This window comes from Entelurus aequoreus, linkage group LG14, assembly GCF_033978785.1.
Source record: "Entelurus aequoreus isolate RoL-2023_Sb linkage group LG14, RoL_Eaeq_v1.1, whole genome shotgun sequence".
NCBI lineage: Eukaryota > Metazoa > Chordata > Actinopteri > Syngnathiformes > Syngnathidae > Entelurus > Entelurus aequoreus.
The window spans coordinates 6,412,469-6,429,586 of NC_084744.1; the positions used below are offsets into that span (position 1 = coordinate 6,412,469).

At 39.9% G+C, this 17,118-nt stretch overlaps 1 protein-coding gene across 2 annotated transcripts in view; it reads left to right on the forward strand.

The window, feature by feature from the left end:
• Positions 1-17,118, forward strand: part of zgc:152951 (uncharacterized protein LOC569013 homolog) — a 39,368-nt gene that overhangs the window by 4,671 nt on the left and 17,579 nt on the right. For both annotated transcript variants that reach the window (XM_062068844.1, XM_062068843.1), the window contains 4 exons: positions 4,549-4,788; positions 4,849-4,966; positions 14,991-15,143; positions 15,369-15,557. In XM_062068844.1, coding sequence (XP_061924828.1) covers positions 4,549-4,788; positions 4,849-4,966; positions 14,991-15,143; positions 15,369-15,557 — 700 coding nt within the window. The remainder of the gene's footprint in view (positions 1-4,548; positions 4,789-4,848; positions 4,967-14,990; positions 15,144-15,368; positions 15,558-17,118) is intronic.

Below are 17,118 nucleotides of genomic sequence, written 5' to 3' on the forward strand. Positions count from 1 at the left end.
GGTCTACCATGTCATGTTATGTGGTCTACCGTGTCATGTTATGTGGTCTACAATGTCATGTTATGTGGTCTACAATGTCATGTTATGTGGTCTACCGTGTCATGTTATGTGGTCTACCGTGTCATGTTATGTGGTCTACAATGTCATGTTATGTGGTCTACCGTGTCATGTTATGTGGTCTACCGTGTCATGTTATGTGGTCTACCGTATCATGTAATGTGGTCTACCGTGTCATGTTATGTGGTCTACCGTGTCATGTTATGTGGTCTACCGTGTCATGTTATGTGGTCTACCGTATCATGTAATGTGGTCTACCGTGTCATGTTATGTGGTCTACCGTGTCATGTTATGTGGTCTACCGTGTCATGTTATGTGGTCTACAATGTCATGTTATGTGGTCTACAATGTCATGTTATGTGGTCTACCATGTCATGTTATGTGGTCTACCGTGTCATGTTATGTGGTCTACAATGTCATGTTATGTGGTCTACAATGTCATGTTATGTGGTCTACTGTGTCATGTTATGTGGTCTACTGTGTCATGTTATGTGGTCTACAATGTCATGTTATGTGGTCTACCGTGTCATGTTATGTGGTCTACCGTGTCATGTTATGTGGTCTACCGTGTCATGTTATGTGGTCTACCGTGTCATGTTATGTGGTCTACAATGTCATGTTATGTGGTCTACAATGTCATGTTATGTGGTCTACCATGTCATGTTATGTGGTCTACTGTGTCATGTTATGTGGTCTACAATGTCATGTTATGTGGTCTACCGTGTCATGTTATGTGGTCTACCGTGTCATGTTATGTGGTCTACCGTGTCATGTTATGTGGTCTACCGTGTCATGTTATGTGGTCTACAATGTCATGTTATGTGGTCTACAATGTCATGTTATGTGGTCTACCATGTCATGTTATGTGGTCTACCGTGTCATGTTATGTGGTCTACAATGTCATGTTATGTGGTCTACAATGTCATGTTATGTGGTCTACCGTGTCATGTTATGTGGTCTACCGTGTCATGTTATGTGGTCTACCGTGTCATGTTATGTGGTCTACCGTGTCATGTTATGTGGTCTACAATGTCATGTTATGTGGTCTACAATGTCATGTTATGTGGTCTACCATGTCATGTTATGTGGTCTACCGTGTCATGTTATGTGGTCTACAATGTCATGTTATGTGGTCTACAATGTCATGTTATGTGGTCTACCGTGTCATGTTATGTGGTCTACCGTGTCATGTTATGTGGTCTACAATGTCATGTTATGTGGTCTACCGTGTCATGTTATGTGGTCTACCGTGTCATGTTATGTGGTCTACCGTATCATGTAATGTGGTCTACCGTGTCATGTTATGTGGTCTACCGTGTCATGTTATGTGGTCTACCGTGTAATGTTATGTGGTCTACCGTGTCATGTAATGTGGTCTACCGTGTCATGTTATGTGGTCTACCATGTCATGTTATGTGGTCTACAATGTCATGTTATGTGGTCTACCGTGTCATGTTATGTGGTCTACCGTGTCATGTTATGTGGTCTACAATGTCATGTTATGTGGTCTACAATGTCATGTTATGTGGTCTACCATGTCATGTTATGTGGTCTACCGTGTCATGTTATGTGGTCTACAATGTCATGTTATGTGGTCTACAATGTCATGTTATGTGGTCTACTGTGTCATGTTATGTGGTCTACTGTGTCATGTTATGTGGTCTACAATGTCATGTTATGTGGTCTACCGTGTCATGTTATGTGGTCTACCGTGTCATGTTATGTGGTCTACCGTGTCATGTTATGTGGTCTACCGTGTCATGTTATGTGGTCTACAATGTCATGTTATGTGGTCTACAATGTCATGTTATGTGGTCTACCATGTCATGTTATGTGGTCTACCGTGTCATGTTATGTGGTCTACAATGTCATGTTATGTGGTCTACAATGTCATGTTATGTGGTCTACCGTGTCATGTTATGTGGTCTACCGTGTCATGTTATGTGGTCTACCGTGTCATGTTATGTGGTCTACCGTGTCATGTTATGTGGTCTACAATGTCATGTTATGTGGTCTACAATGTCATGTTATGTGGTCTACCATGTCATGTTATGTGGTCTACCGTGTCATGTTATGTGGTCTACAATGTCATGTTATGTGGTCTACAATGTCATGTTATGTGGTCTACCGTGTCATGTTATGTGGTCTACCGTGTCATGTTATGTGGTCTACCGTGTCATGTTATGTGGTCTACCGTGTCATGTTATGTGGTCTACCGTGTCATGTTATGTGGTCCGTCACATGATTTCATGTGGCTTTCGAAAAGTGAGAAATAATAATGTACTTGTTCTTTTTTATTGACAGGAAGTTCCTGCATGCAACTACAGTACAGACCAAAAGTTTGGACACACCTTCTCCTCATTAAATGGGTTTTCTTTATTTGCATGACTATTTACATTGTAGATTGTCACATCAAAACTATGAATTAACACATGTGGAGTTATGTACTTAACAAAAAAAGGTGAAATAACTGAAAACATGTTTTATATTCTATAATAGCATGTTTTAACATGATAATCAGTGTTATTAGTTAATAATAGCATGTTTTAACATGATAGGCAGTGTTATTAGTTATTAATAGCATGTTTTAACATGATAGGCAGTGTTATTAGTTATTAATAGCATGTTTTAACTTGATATTCAGTGTTAACAGTTAATAATAGCATGTTTTAACATGATAATCAGTGTTAATAGTTAATAATAGCATGTTTTAACATGATAATCAGTGTTAATAGTTAATAACATGTTTTAACATGATAGGCAGTGTTATTAGTTATTAATATCATGTTTTAACATGATAATCAGTGTTAATAGTTAATAGCATGTTTTAACATGATAATCAGTGTTAATAGTTAATATTAACATGTTTTAACATGATAGGCAGTGTTATTAGTTATTAATAGCATGTTTTAACATGATAATCAGTGTTAATAGTTAATAATAGCATGTTTTAACATGATAGGCAGTGTTAATAGTTATTAATAGCATGTTTTAACATGATAATCAGTGTTATTAGTTATTTATAGCATGTTTTAACGCAATAAGCAGTATTTTTAGTTATTAATAACATGTTTTAATATGATATGCAGTGTTATTAGTTATTAATAGCATGTTTTAATATGATAAGCAGTATTATTAGTTATTAATAGCATGTTTTAACATGATAGGCAGTGTTATTAGTTATTAATAGCATGTTTTGACATGATAGGCTGTGTTATTAGTTATTATCTGCCGTAATAACAGCAGACGACGTGCCGCTGGTGATTCACTTCTGTCTGGAAAAATGTGTCAATCATTCAACGTTACCACAGTCTGTGTCTGCTAATGTTTGAGCTTGTATTTTCTCAATGTGATGCAATGTCCACTTTGCAAGTACAAAAAAAGGTGAAATAACTGAAAACATGTTTTATGTTGTAGTTTCTTGAAAATAGCCACCCTTTGGTCTGACTGCTGCTTTGCACACTCTTGGCATTCTCTCCATGAGCTTCAAGAGGTAGTCACCTGACAGGGTTTTCACTTCACAGGTGTCATAGTTTTGATGCCTTCAGTGACAATCTACAATGTAAATAGCAGTGTTTCCCACACATTCATTTATTTGTGGCGGCCCGCGACGAAATAATTACGTCCGCCACAAATTAAAAAAAATATTTTTTTTATTTTATTTATTTATTTTTTTTGTCCTGTCCAGCTTCTCAGGCAAATCATATAGTTGATGTAGATGCCCATATCGGCTGTTCTGATTTACTTTACAAAAGAGAAGTGTAGGATACTTCTCTTGTTGCCTTATTTGTATTTGACCACTACTGTTTTCTGTTTATTTGTTACTGACTGTGGCAGGACACCCCTGCCTCTGTTTCACTTTATGTTGCTGGTAAATAATATGGTTGTAGTAGTAGGCTAAAGTTGTATTATTTAGTATGCACTAATTAAAGGGGCAGAGCTTTAAGAGACATTTTAGCTTTTATATTTTATAAGATAGATTTTTTGTAAGAACCACATCTAATAAATATATTTCAGTGAATAACTTATTGTTCAAATCTGTATATAAATATGTACATAAAGTGTTGTAATTATATTGTAAAATGGATGGATGGATGGATGGTTGGACGTTTAAAACAAAACTGTTATTATTAATTAGTAAGTATACATTTTTTGAGCCTTTTTAGAGAAAATCATATCATTGTAGTAAATTATGCAAATTACTCGATGTTTCTTGGCAGTTTATGGGAAACACTGAATAGTCATGAAAATAAAGAAAACCCATTGAAATGAGAAGGTGTGTGCAAACTTTTGGCCTGTACTGTATAAATACTGAAATATCTGCCCGATTTCAAAGCAAGTTATCCATCAGTCTATTCGTAAAAAATATAACAATCAAAGAGTTGCTTATGCAAATGACGTAACGGGGCTCTTGCCCATGATACTCACTGTTGAGGGCAGCCATGATTGCCATGTGGCCCTCAATAAAAGGAGTCTGACCCCCCCTGCCAGATGGAGGAGATTGAAAGCGGCGACAAGGGCCGGGTGACGGTGTACTCCATCCAAGGCTGCCCACACTGCCTGCAGGCTAAGGCCACGCTGGCTCGCTTGGGGCTTCCCTTATGTGACGTGGACGTGGGCAAACATCCGGAGCTCCGAGCCAAGGTGAAGGAGCTGACGGGACGGAGCACGGTGCCTCAGATCTTCTTCAACAACGTCCACGTGGGAGGCAACACTGACCTGCAGAATTTGGTGAGGAGCAAAGACAACATCTGACACAACTTGGCGGAGTAACGTTTGTTAAATGTGCAGGCTCCAGAGGAGCTCCAGAAACTGGTTACTATGGTGAAGGAGGAACCTCTCCCTGCTGACGCTCCACCGCTACCAGAGAAGAAGCAGTCGGAGAACACGGCTTGGGACAGTGACCATGGTGAGGAATGTGTAGATTCTTCTCTGCCCTAGTCAACATCTTCTGCATTGTCCCTGGTGGTGGCTTTTGTTGGCTACGGCCCGCACCTTCAGGGGAGCTGAGGTTCTAAATCTCCTTCGAGTGGTATTTATGAAGCAAACAGCTTTTAGGTAGGGATGTGCCGATCGGTATCAGCCAAAAAAGTATGTTATCACCATTGCTGATTAATGCCTTTTTATTGCCGAACACAAACGCTGATACCCTTCTGGCTGATATCGCTGGGTTTCCCCTCCATGTCATTAACCTGCTCAGTGGCCTAGTGGTTAGAGCAGGCGCTGCCCGCGGGCACCAGGTCGCCCGTAAGGACCAGATGAGTCGCCCGCTGGCCTGTTCTAAAAATAGCTCAAATAGCAGCACTTACCAGTGAGCTGCCTCTGTTTTTAAAATTTTATTTATTTACCAGTGTGACAGTCCTAACTGTCGTGCTGGTTCTCAGGACCATCCAGGGAAGACATTGTCGTGAGACGGTTTAGACTTCTTCATTATTTCAATCACAGAGTCTTTTGCGTGCTTTTCAGCAGCTGCCTTTTTTCCTCACATGAGCACACGAATGGTTTCCTCCCGTCCGCCGTCTGCTTTTCAGCAGCACGTCGCCGTCGTTTGCGTGGCAGCAGAGGATGGTTTCCTCCCGTCCGCCGCCTTTCTCCGTCTCCTCCCTTGATGTTCACGTCTCTCACCCTTTTATACGGTCCGAGAGGGTGATTGCACTGTCCACAGCTGCGCGTTCCACGCACCTTATGCTGATTGCGCGCCCCGCCTTGCCGCTCGCTCGTCCACGCCTCCTCGCCGCCATGTTGGTCCGCCGGCACCGCCTCCCCACAACTAGCAAGCTGGTCTCGCTTTGCTCGACATTTTTAATTCTAAGAGAGACAAAACTCAAATAGAATTTGAAAATCCAAGAAAATATGTTAAAGATTTGGTCTTCAATCAATCAATCAATGTTTATTTATATAGCCCTAAATCACTTGTTTAAATAAATTCATTTATTTTTTGACTTTGCTTCTTATAACTTTCAGAAAGACAATTTTAGAGAAAAAAATACAACCTTAAAAATGATTTTAGGATTTTTAAACACATATACCTTTTTACCTTTTAAATTCCTTCCTCTTCTTTCCTGACAATTTAAATCAATGTTCAAGTAAATTTATTTTTTTTATTGTAAAGAATAATAAATACATTTTAATTTAATTCTTCATTTTAGCTTCTGTTTTTTCGACGAAGAATATTTGTGAAATTTTTCTTCAAACTTATTATGATTAAAGTTAAAAAAAAAATATTCTGGCAAATCTCGAAAATCTGTAGAATCAAATTTAAATCTTATTTCAAAGTCTTTTGAATTTCTTTTAAAATTTTTGTTCTGGAAAATCTAGAAGAAATAATGATTTGTCTTTGTTAGAAATATAGCTTGGTGCAATTTGTTATATATTCTAACAAAGTGCAGATTGAATTTTAACCTATTTAAAACATGTAATCAAAATTCTAAAATTAATCTTAATCAGGAAAAATTACTAATGATGTTCCATAAATTATTTTTTTATTTTCTTTTATTTTACATGAGTTATTATTTGTACAAACATGGTGCAAAGTATTTCATGATTTGTTAAAAAAGTGTTAGTGGCTAGCTAGTTAAAATGGGATATTGTGAATTCACAAGACTGTCTTGGAAGTGATCATTTGAAAATGTTCAATTTGAAAAATGTGCACTTAGAGAAAATATAAAAATAAAGTGTTGCATATTGATATTTATCCGTTTCTATATATATTTAATGTGAGAAATCATTAAGATGATCAGTGTTTCCACAAAGATAAATATCATTCATTATTAATAATAACATAGAGTTAAAGGTAAATTGAGCATATTGGCTATTTCTGGCAATTTATTTAAGTGTGTATCAAACTGGTAGCCCTTCGCATTAATCACTACCCAAGAAGTAGCTCTTGGTTTCAAAAAGGTTGGTGACCCCTGGGTTAGAGTGTCCACCCTGAGATGGGTAGGTCGTGAGTTCAAACACCGGCCGAGTCATACCGAAGACTATAAAAATGGGAGCCATTACCTCCCTGCTTGGCACTCAGCATCAAGGGTTGGAATTGGGGATTAAATCACTAAAAAATGATTCCCGGGCGCGGCTACCGCTGCTGCTCACTGCTCCCCTCACCTCCCAGGGGTGATCAAGGGTGAGGGGTCAAATGCAGAGAATAATTTCGCCACACCTACTTTAACTTTAACTTTAATCGTGGTGCACCGCCATTGCAAAATAAAAGTTGCCACCAGTGTTGTCCCGATACCAATATTTTGGTACCGGCGTGGCGCAGTTGGGAGAGTGGCTGTGCCAGCAACCTGAGGGTTCCTGGTTCAATCCCCACCTTGTACCATCCTAGTCACGTCCGTTGTGTCCTTGAGCGAGACACTTCACCCTTGCTGCTGATGGGTGGTGGTTAGCGCCTTGCATGGCAGTTCCCGCCATCAGTGTGTGAATGTGTGAATGTGGAAATAGTGTCAAAGCGCTTTGAGTACCTTAAAAAAAAAAAGGTAGAAAAGCGCTATACAAGTATAACCCATTTACCATTTTACCGGTATCAAAATGTATTTTCTAAATAAAGGGGACCACAAAAAATTGCTTTGTTGGCTTTATTTGAACAAAAAATCTTAGGGTACATGAAACATATGTTTATTATTGCAAGTTTGTCCTTAAATAAAATAGTGAACATACTAGACAACTTGTCTTTTAGTAGTAAGTAAACAAACAAAAACTCATAATTAGTCTGCTGACGTATGCAGTAACATATTGTGTCATTTATACACCTATTATTTTATGAGGGACAAACTGTAAAAAATGTATTATTAATCTACTTGTTCATTTACTGTTAATATCTGCTTATTTTTTGTTTTAACATGTTCTATCTACACTTCTGTTAAAATGTAATAATCACTTGTTCTTCTCTTCTTTGATACTTTACATTAGTTTTGGATGATACCACACATTTAGGTATCGATCCGATACCAAGTCGTTACAGGATCATACATTGGTCATATTCAAAGTCCTCATGTGTCCAGGGACATATTTCACGACTTTATAAACATAATATACATTTTATAAAAACGAAAGAAGATGTTGTGATGCTAAAAAATATTGATGTATTCATAGTAGTATTGACTAGATACGCTCTTGTACTTGGTATCATTACAGTGGATTTTAGGTGTAGATCCACCCATGGCGTTTGTTTACATTGACGCCGGTGAGCTATTATATCCTCCTACGGTGTGTAGTGAAGCATGCTTAGCTATTCCTCGTCCTCCAGTGATAATGCTACTTGTAAGAAACTTACTTTATTTGTCGCCATGGAGGCCAGGATTAGTGATTTAGAAGTAGCTACAACACTGCTGACCTCTTCCTGAGGGTGTTTCAGTGTTATAACTTCACCTTTATTTTGACTTTTTACACCAAAATGCGTCCGTTCTCCCTTTTCCGTCTACACACTGTGTCTGCTTGTAAGTACTCTGTGTGTGTGCGCTGCCAAACATGCTCCTCTACTTGTAAACCCAGCAATGTCATGATGTGGCGACAACGACGGGGGTGGGGGGACCGGTACTTCTTAGAGGCGGTATAGTACGGAATTCGATTCACTAGTATCGCGGTACTATATTAATACCAGTATACCTCACAACAGTGTTTTTCAACACTAGTGTACCGTGGGATATTACCTGGTGTGCCGTGGGAGATTATGTAATTTCACCTAATTAAGTTAAAAATATTTTTTGCAAACCAGTAATAATAATCCATAAACGTGCCGTTGTTGAGTGTCGGTGCTGTCTAGAGCTCTGCAGAGTAACCGTGTAATACTCTTCCATACCAGTAGGTGGCAGCAGGTAGCTAATTGCTTTGTAGATGTCGGGAACGACGACGATGGTTTGTGGGTAAAAAGGTGTCTAATGCTTAAACCAAAAGTAAAGAAAAGGCGAGTGCCGCAAAGAAAAGGCATTGAGGCTTAGGGAAGGCTATGCAAAACTGCAAAAGTAAACAAAAACAGAATGCTGGACGACAGCAAAGACTTACAGCGTGTGGAGCAGACGGCGTCCACAAAGTCCATCTGTAAATGACATGACAATCAATAACAAAATAGGAGCGTAAGACAAGAAGTAAAACGCTACACACAGGAAAACACCAAAAAACTCCAAATAAGTCAGGATGGATGTGACAGGTGGTGACAGTACACCTACTTTGAGACAAGAGCTATAGTGACGCATGCTTGGTCATGGTTTGAATTCATATCAAACAAATGCGAGAACTACTTTTTTCTGTCAATATCTGCTGCTGAGTTTCATTTTTTAATGTTTTCTGCTTGTGGTGTGCCTCAGGATTTTTTCAATGGAAAAAAATGTGCCTCGGCTCAGAAAAGGTTGAAAAACACTGCCTTACAACTATAGTTGCCACACCTTTAAAAATGAGGTTTTAGTCACGTGAAACGCATTTAAATGGCGTGTTTTCCAGAATGTAGAGCACACTGGTATATAAGCCGCATCCACTTATTAAAATAATAAATATTAAGCGACCGGGATGAGAACCAGCACCTCCAAGTCCGAGTCCATGGTTCTCACCCGGAAAAGGGTGGAGTGGCATCTCCGGGTTGGGGAGGAGATCTCGCCGCCAAGTGGAGGAGTTGAAGTATCTCAGGGTCTTGTTCACAAGTGAGGGAAGAGTGGATCGTGAGATCGGTGCGGCATCTTCAGTAATGCGGACTCCGTCGTGGTGAAGAAGGAGCTGGGCCGGAAGGCAAAGCTCTCGATTTACCGGTCGAGCTACGTTCCTGTCTTCATCTATAACCCTGACCCTAACTCTAACCCTAACCCTAACCAAATAACTCTAAATTAAGTCTTTGTTACTTAAAATATGTTCCCCATACTAAAGTGTTACCAAAAACATATAACTTTGTCTTGAATTTGGAAAAAAAACATTTTATTTTTCACTAAAGAAGGGTTCGGTGAATGCGCATATGAAACTGGTGGGGTTCGGTACCTCCAACAAGGTTAAGAACCACTGATCTATGGTCATGAGCTTTGGGTTATGACCGAAAGGACAAGGTCACGGCTGCTCCTCCACATGGAGAGGAGCCAGATGAGGTCTTCTACTTTTGATGACAAGAGCACACTAGACTGCAATGAAAGTCGTATCTTTATCCAGTGGATTTGGTTCGTCTCTCTTTAGCCTCCCAAGGGTCACTTTGGTCACTTATTGTAGTTGCATGATCTACCAGCATGGCAGCATGGCTGGCCACACAAAGATACATTAAAAGCAGAAGACAGATTTTGCAGCATATGTTTAACGTCTGCTGGGAAATGTGTTGCGTACGTCGTCAGCCTGTTACCTTGTGAAATACACTTCCCGGACTACAGGATGCTGACTGCAACGCTCGGCGACATGATGCAAGCAAACTGGCTTTTCAAGCTGGTAAATGTAGAGAATATAGAATATATTCATAGTATGAGCACTGCACGTAAAGATAGACTTTTAACTAACTTTTCATGGTACGTCGTGTTACAGTGTATTCACCGAGCTAACACGACTAATTAATAAAACTGCCTATCATGTTAAAACATGCTGTTAATAACTAATAACACTGGCTATCATGTTAAAAATTGCTATTAATAACGAATAATACTGCCTATCATGTTAAAACATGCTATTAATAACTAATAACACTCCCTATCATGTTAAAACATGTTATTAATAAATAATAACACTGCTTATCATGTTAAAACATGCTATTAATAACTAATAACACTCCCTATCATGTTAAAACATGTTATTAATAACTAGTAACACACCCTATCATGTTAAAACATGTTATTAATAACTAATTACACTGCCTATCATGTTAAAACATGTTATTAATAACTAGTAACACTGCTTATCATGTTAAAACATGCTTTTAATAACTAATACCACTGCCTATCATGTTGAAACATGCTATTAATAACTAATAACACTCCCTATCATGTTAAAACATGCTTTTAATAACTAATAACACTGCTTATCATGTTAAAACATGCTATTAATAACCAATAACACTGCCTATCATGTTTAAACATGCGATTAATAACTAATAATACTGCCTATCATGTTAAAACATGTTATTAATAACTAATAACACTGCTTATCATGTTAAAACATGCTATTAATAACTAATAACACTCCCTATCATGTAAAAACATGTTATTCATAACTAATAACACTGCTTATCATGTTAAAACATGCTATTAATAACCAATAACACTGCCTATCATGTTAAAACATGCGATTAATAACTAATAATACTGCCTATCATGTTAAAACATGTTATTAATAACTAATAACACTGCCTATCATGTTAAAACATGCTATTAAAAACTCATAACATTGCCTATCTTGGTAAAACATGCTATCAATAACTAATAACACTGCATATCATGTTAAAACATGCTATTAATCATTAATAACACTGTCTATCATGTTAAAACATGCTATTGATAACTAATAATACTGCCTATCATGTTAAAACATGCTATTAATAACTAATAATACAGCCTATCATGTTAAAACATGCTATTAATAACTAATAACACTGCCTATCATATTAAAACATGCTATTAATAACTAATAACACTGCCTATCAGGTTGAAACTTGTCAATAATAAAGAATAACACTGCCTATCATGCTACGAATATCTATTAACACTATTCACACATAACTATTAAACATGCTATGAATAACTACATTCACAGTATGAGTGATAGCAGTGACTTTTAAGTAACTTCCATGGTAAGTGGTGCTACAATGTATTCACCGAGCTAACACCACAGGATGAGTCAAGAGTTGGGAAAGGTTAGTGCAACATTTGCTTTGCCACAGTGTGTGTGTGTGTGTGTGTGTTTGTGTGTGTGTGTGTGTTCATATCCTCTGTTGTACACGCACAAAGTGTGTCTGCATAATAGTTCTCATGGGCTCATTATGTACATCATCCCAGCTGATTTGATCCAATTGTGAATTGTTATGAATGCTGATCTTATTGTGCCGTTCATTTGTGGAGTTTAAGCCTGGTATGCAGGATCTGGATCACGGTGTGGATACAATCATTAGGGTTAGTGATTACATCCATTAGGAAAAAGCTTTGTTTGTATTGTGTTGCCTCATTTAATCGTGTAATATTGTGTAACTAAAGAATGACATAACATCCAGACATTATTTTCTTAAAATGTTCTTGTAATCAAACCATACTTTCAGTATATTACATGGTGTATTTTACTAGTGGTGTTCCTCAAGGTTCCACCTTATGGTTAGTTCTACTAGTGGTGTTCCTCAAGGTACCACCTTAGGTTAGTTCTACTAGTGGTGTTCCTCAAGGTTACACCTTAGGTTAGTTCTACTAGTGGTGTTCCTCAAGGTCCCACTTTAGGTTAGTTCTACTAGTGGTGTTCCTCAAGGTCCCACCTTAGGTTAGTTCTACTTGTGGTGTTCCTCAAGGTTCCACCTTAGGTTAGTTATACTAGTGGTGTTCCTCAAGATCCCACCTTAGGTTAGTTCTACTAATGGTGTTCCTCAAGGTTACACCTTAGGTTAGTTCTACTAGTGGTGTTCCTCAAGGTTACACCTTAGGTTAGTTCTACTAGTGGTGTTCCTCAAGGTTACACCTTAGGTTAGTTCTACTAGTGATGTTCCTCAAGGTCCCACCTTTGGTTAGTTCTACTGTGGGGCGGTATAGCTCGGTTGGTAGAGCGGCCGTGCCAGCAACTTGAGGGTTGCAGGTTCGATCCCCGCTTCTGCCATCCTAATCACTGCCGTTGTGTCCTTGGGCAAGACACTTTACCCACCTGCTCCCAGTGCCACCCACACTGGTTTAAATGTAACTTAGATATTGGGTTTCACTATGTAAAGCGCTTTGAGTCACTTGAGAAAAAGCGCTTTATAAATGTAATTCACTTCACTTCACTTCACTTCACTACTAGTGGTGTTCCTCAAGGTCCCACCTTAGGTTAGTTCTACTAGTGGTGTTCCTCAAGGTTACACCTTAGGTTAGTTCTACTAGTGGTGTTCCTCAAGCTTCCACCTTAGGTTAGTTCTAATAGTGGTGTTCCTCAAGGTCCCACCTTAGGTTAGTTAAATGATAAATGATAAATGGGTTGTACTTGTATAGCGCTTTTCTACCTTCAAGGTACTCAAAGCGCTTTGACAGTATTTCCACATTTACCCATTCACACACACATTCACACACTGATGGAGGGAGCTGCCATGCAAGGCGCTAACCAGCAGCCATCAGAGGCAAAGGGTGAAGTGTCTTGCCCAAGGACACAACGGACGTGACTAGGAAGGTAGAAGGTGTTGCATATTGATATTTATCTGCCACTACATATATTTACTGTGAGAAATCACCAAGATGATCAGTGTCTCCACAAAGATAAATATCATTAATTATCAATAATAACAGAGTTAAAGGTAAATTGAGCAAATTGGCTATCTCTGGCAATCTATCCAAGTGTGCACCAAACTGGCAGCCCCTCGCATCAATCAGCACCCAAGAAGCAGCTCCCGGTCCCAAAAAGGTTGGCGACCCCTGATTTAGACAGAGCGGGTATTATTTTTGTCACAGATTTAATAAGGGGCGTCATCTCATCAGCAACATCACGCAGCAGAACTAAAGGTCATCACAATGCTTCGATATCTCGCCACTGGGAAAATGCAACAGTGGAACGCTGATGATTTGGGGCCATCACAACCATCAGTAAGCAGAATTGTTATGGAAACAATAATGGCCTTTACTGCTCCTCACCTCGTCATGCGTTTCATTGACTTCCCACCCACACCAGTTTCAAATTAGTTGCCTAATTAATGAATTGGAAAGAAAAGGAAACATTTATTTTTGATTCATTGCCAATATTGTTTGTTTGTTTTGTATTAGTTATACTAGTGGTGTTCCTCAAGGTCCCACCTTAGGTTAATTCTACTAATGGTGTTCCACAAGGTTACACCTTTGGTTGATTCTACTAATGGTGTTCCTCAAGGTTACACCTTAGGTTAGTTCTACTAGTGATGTTCCTCAAGGTCCCACCTTAGGTTAGTTCTACTAGTGGTGTTCCTCAAGGTTACACCTTAGGTTAGTTCTACTAGTGATGTTCCTCAAGGTCCCACCTTTGGTTAGTTCTACTAATGGTCTTCCTCAAGGTTACACCTTAGATTAGTTCTACTAGTGGTGTTCCTCAAGGTCCCACCTTAGGTTAGTTCTACTAGTGGTGTTCCTCAAGGTCCCACCTTAGGTTAGTTCTAGTAGTGGTGTTCCTCAAGGTCCCACCTTAGGTTTGTTCTACTAGTGATGTTCCTCAAGGTCCCACCTTAGGTTAGTTCTACTAGTGGTGTTCCTCAAGGTCCCACCTTAGGTTAGTTCTACTAGTGGTGTTCCTCAAGGTTACACCTTAGGTTAGTTCTACTAGTGGTGTTCCTCAAGGTTCCACCTTAGGTTAGTTCTACTAGTGGTGTTCCTCAAGGTCCCACCTTAGGTTAGTTCTACTAATGGTGTTCCTCAAGGTCCCACCTTAGGTTAGTTCTACTAGTGGTGTTCCTCAAGGTTACACCTTAGGTTAGTTCTACTAGTGGTGTTCCTCAAGGTCCCACCTTAGGTTAGTTCTACTAGTGGTGTTCCTCAAGGTCCCACCTTAGGTTAGTTCTACTAGTGGTGTTCCTCAAGGTCCCACCTTAGGTTAGTTCTACTAGTGGTGTTCCTCAAGGTTACACCTTAGGTTAGTTCTACTAATGGTGTTCCTCAAGGTCCCACCTTAGGTTAGTTCTACTAGTGGTGTTCCTCAAGGTTAAGTGTTAGTATTTTTATGTAAACATGCTACTGCTTTAGGCTAGCTCTCTGGCTCATTTTGTACAGTTACACCTAAAAACTCCCAGATTCAGACACTCTGCATCACATTAAAAGTATAAATGAATATATTGTTGTGCTCCCTGCCAGAGTTTGAGTGTGAGAAAGATGCTTTGGCAGACCTGGTTGGCGATCTGAAAGATAGCGATGTGATTGGCACTCACAGAAGAGGCTTGACTTTTTACAAGAAGAGCTTCTCCCGTGACCAGCTGCTCACCTGGCTGCACAAAAACAAAGCCATGGGTAAGATGGTGCTCCAGCTGCCCGCCAAAGACAGGAGTGGAGTGAAGTCCTCCGGTGTCACCGTGTGTGTGTGTGTGTGTGTGTGTGTGTGTGTGTGTGTGTGTGTGTGTGTGTGTGTGTGTGTGTGTGTGTGTGTGTGTGTGTGTGTGTGTGTGTGTGTGTGTGTGTGTGTGTGTGTGTGTGTGTGTGTGTGTGTGTGTGTGTGTGTGTGTGTGTGTGTGTTAGACAAGGCGGCGGCCGCGGATGTGGGCCACAAATTGTTGGTGAACAAGTACATGGTTGTTGTGCGAGACTGTGGGCAGACGGATGCTGCTTTTGAAGCCACCAGCGCAGACACACTTTACAGGCTGCTGGAGGATGATCCTAGTTCAGCCCTCAACGCGGGACAGACCGCCAGCTGCAGTCCCATAGCGGGTAGGTCTTTGGTGGACTTTTCCCGCTCACGCCGACTGACCTTTTTCAGCTTCTACTCCGTCCTCCTGTTTCTGTGTGCTTGCTTGCGTCGTCTTTTATTGATCTTCTTTTGGGTCCTGCTGTCAGTTGGTGGTAAGAAATAACTTTGGTTAGTTAATAGTGATGACTGCACCGCCCCACATGTATTTCTGTGGCTTTCATGCTGAGCTGTCCCGCAAAACCTTTTTCCATATACAAAACCCAACACCAGTGAAGTTGTCACGTTGTGTAAATGGTAAATACAAAGAGAATAAGTGAATTAGTGAATTACATTTATATAGCGCTTTTTCTCAAGTGACTCAAAGCGCTTTACATAGTGAAACCCAATATCTAAGTTACATTCAAACCAGTGTGGGTGGCACTGGGAGCAGGTGGGTAAAGTGTCTTGCCCAAGGACACAACGGCAGTGACTAGGATGGCGGAAGCGGGGATCGAACCTGCAACCCTCAAGTTGCTGGCACGGCCGCTCTACCAACCGAGCTATACCGCCCATACCAATATGGGCTATACCAATGATTTGTAAATCCTTTTCAACTTATATTCAATTGAATAGACTGCAAAGACAAGATATTTCATGTTCACACTGAGAAATGTTGCAAATAATCATTAAATTAGAATTTAATGGCAGCAACACATTGCAACAAAGTTGTCACAGGGGCATTGCTACCACTGTGTTACATGGCCTTTCCTTTTAACAACACTCAGTAAAGGAGAGGAGACACATTTTTGAAGTGGAATTATTTCCCATTCTTGCTTGATGTACAGCTTAAGTTGTTCAACAGTCTTCCTTCTGATATTTTAGCCTTCATATTGCACCACACATTTTCAATGGGAGACAGGTCTGGACTACAGGCAGGCCAGTCTACTCTTTTACTACGAAGCCACGCTGTTGTAACACGTGGCTTGGCGTCGTTTTGCTGAAATAAGCAGGGGCGTCCTTGATAACGCTGCTCAGATGGCAGCATATGTTGCTCCAAAAGCTGTATGTACCTTTCAGCATTAATAGTGCCTTCACAGATGTGTAAGTTACCCATGTCTTGGGCACTAATACACCCCCATACCATCACAGATGCTGGCTTTTCAACTTTGCACCTTGAACAGTCCGGATAGTTCATTTCCTCTTTGGTCCGGAGGACGCTACGTCCACAGTTTCCAAAAAACAATTTGAAATGTGGACTCGTCAGACCACAGAACACTTTTCCACTTTGCATCAGTCCATCTTAGATGAGCTCGGGCCCAGCGAAGCTGGCGGCGTTTCTGGGTGTTGTTGATAAATGGCTTTAGCTTTGCATAGTAGAGTTTTAACTTGCACTTAAAGATGTAGCGACCAACTGTAGTTACTGACAGTGGTTTTCTGAAGTGTTCCTGAGCCCATGTGGTGATATCCTTTACACACTGATGTGGCTTTTTGATGCAGTACCGCCTGAGGGATCGAAGGTCTGTAATATTTTATTTACCATTTACACAACGTGCAAACTTCACTGGTTTTGGGTTTTGTACAGTGGAAATTCCATTGACAAAC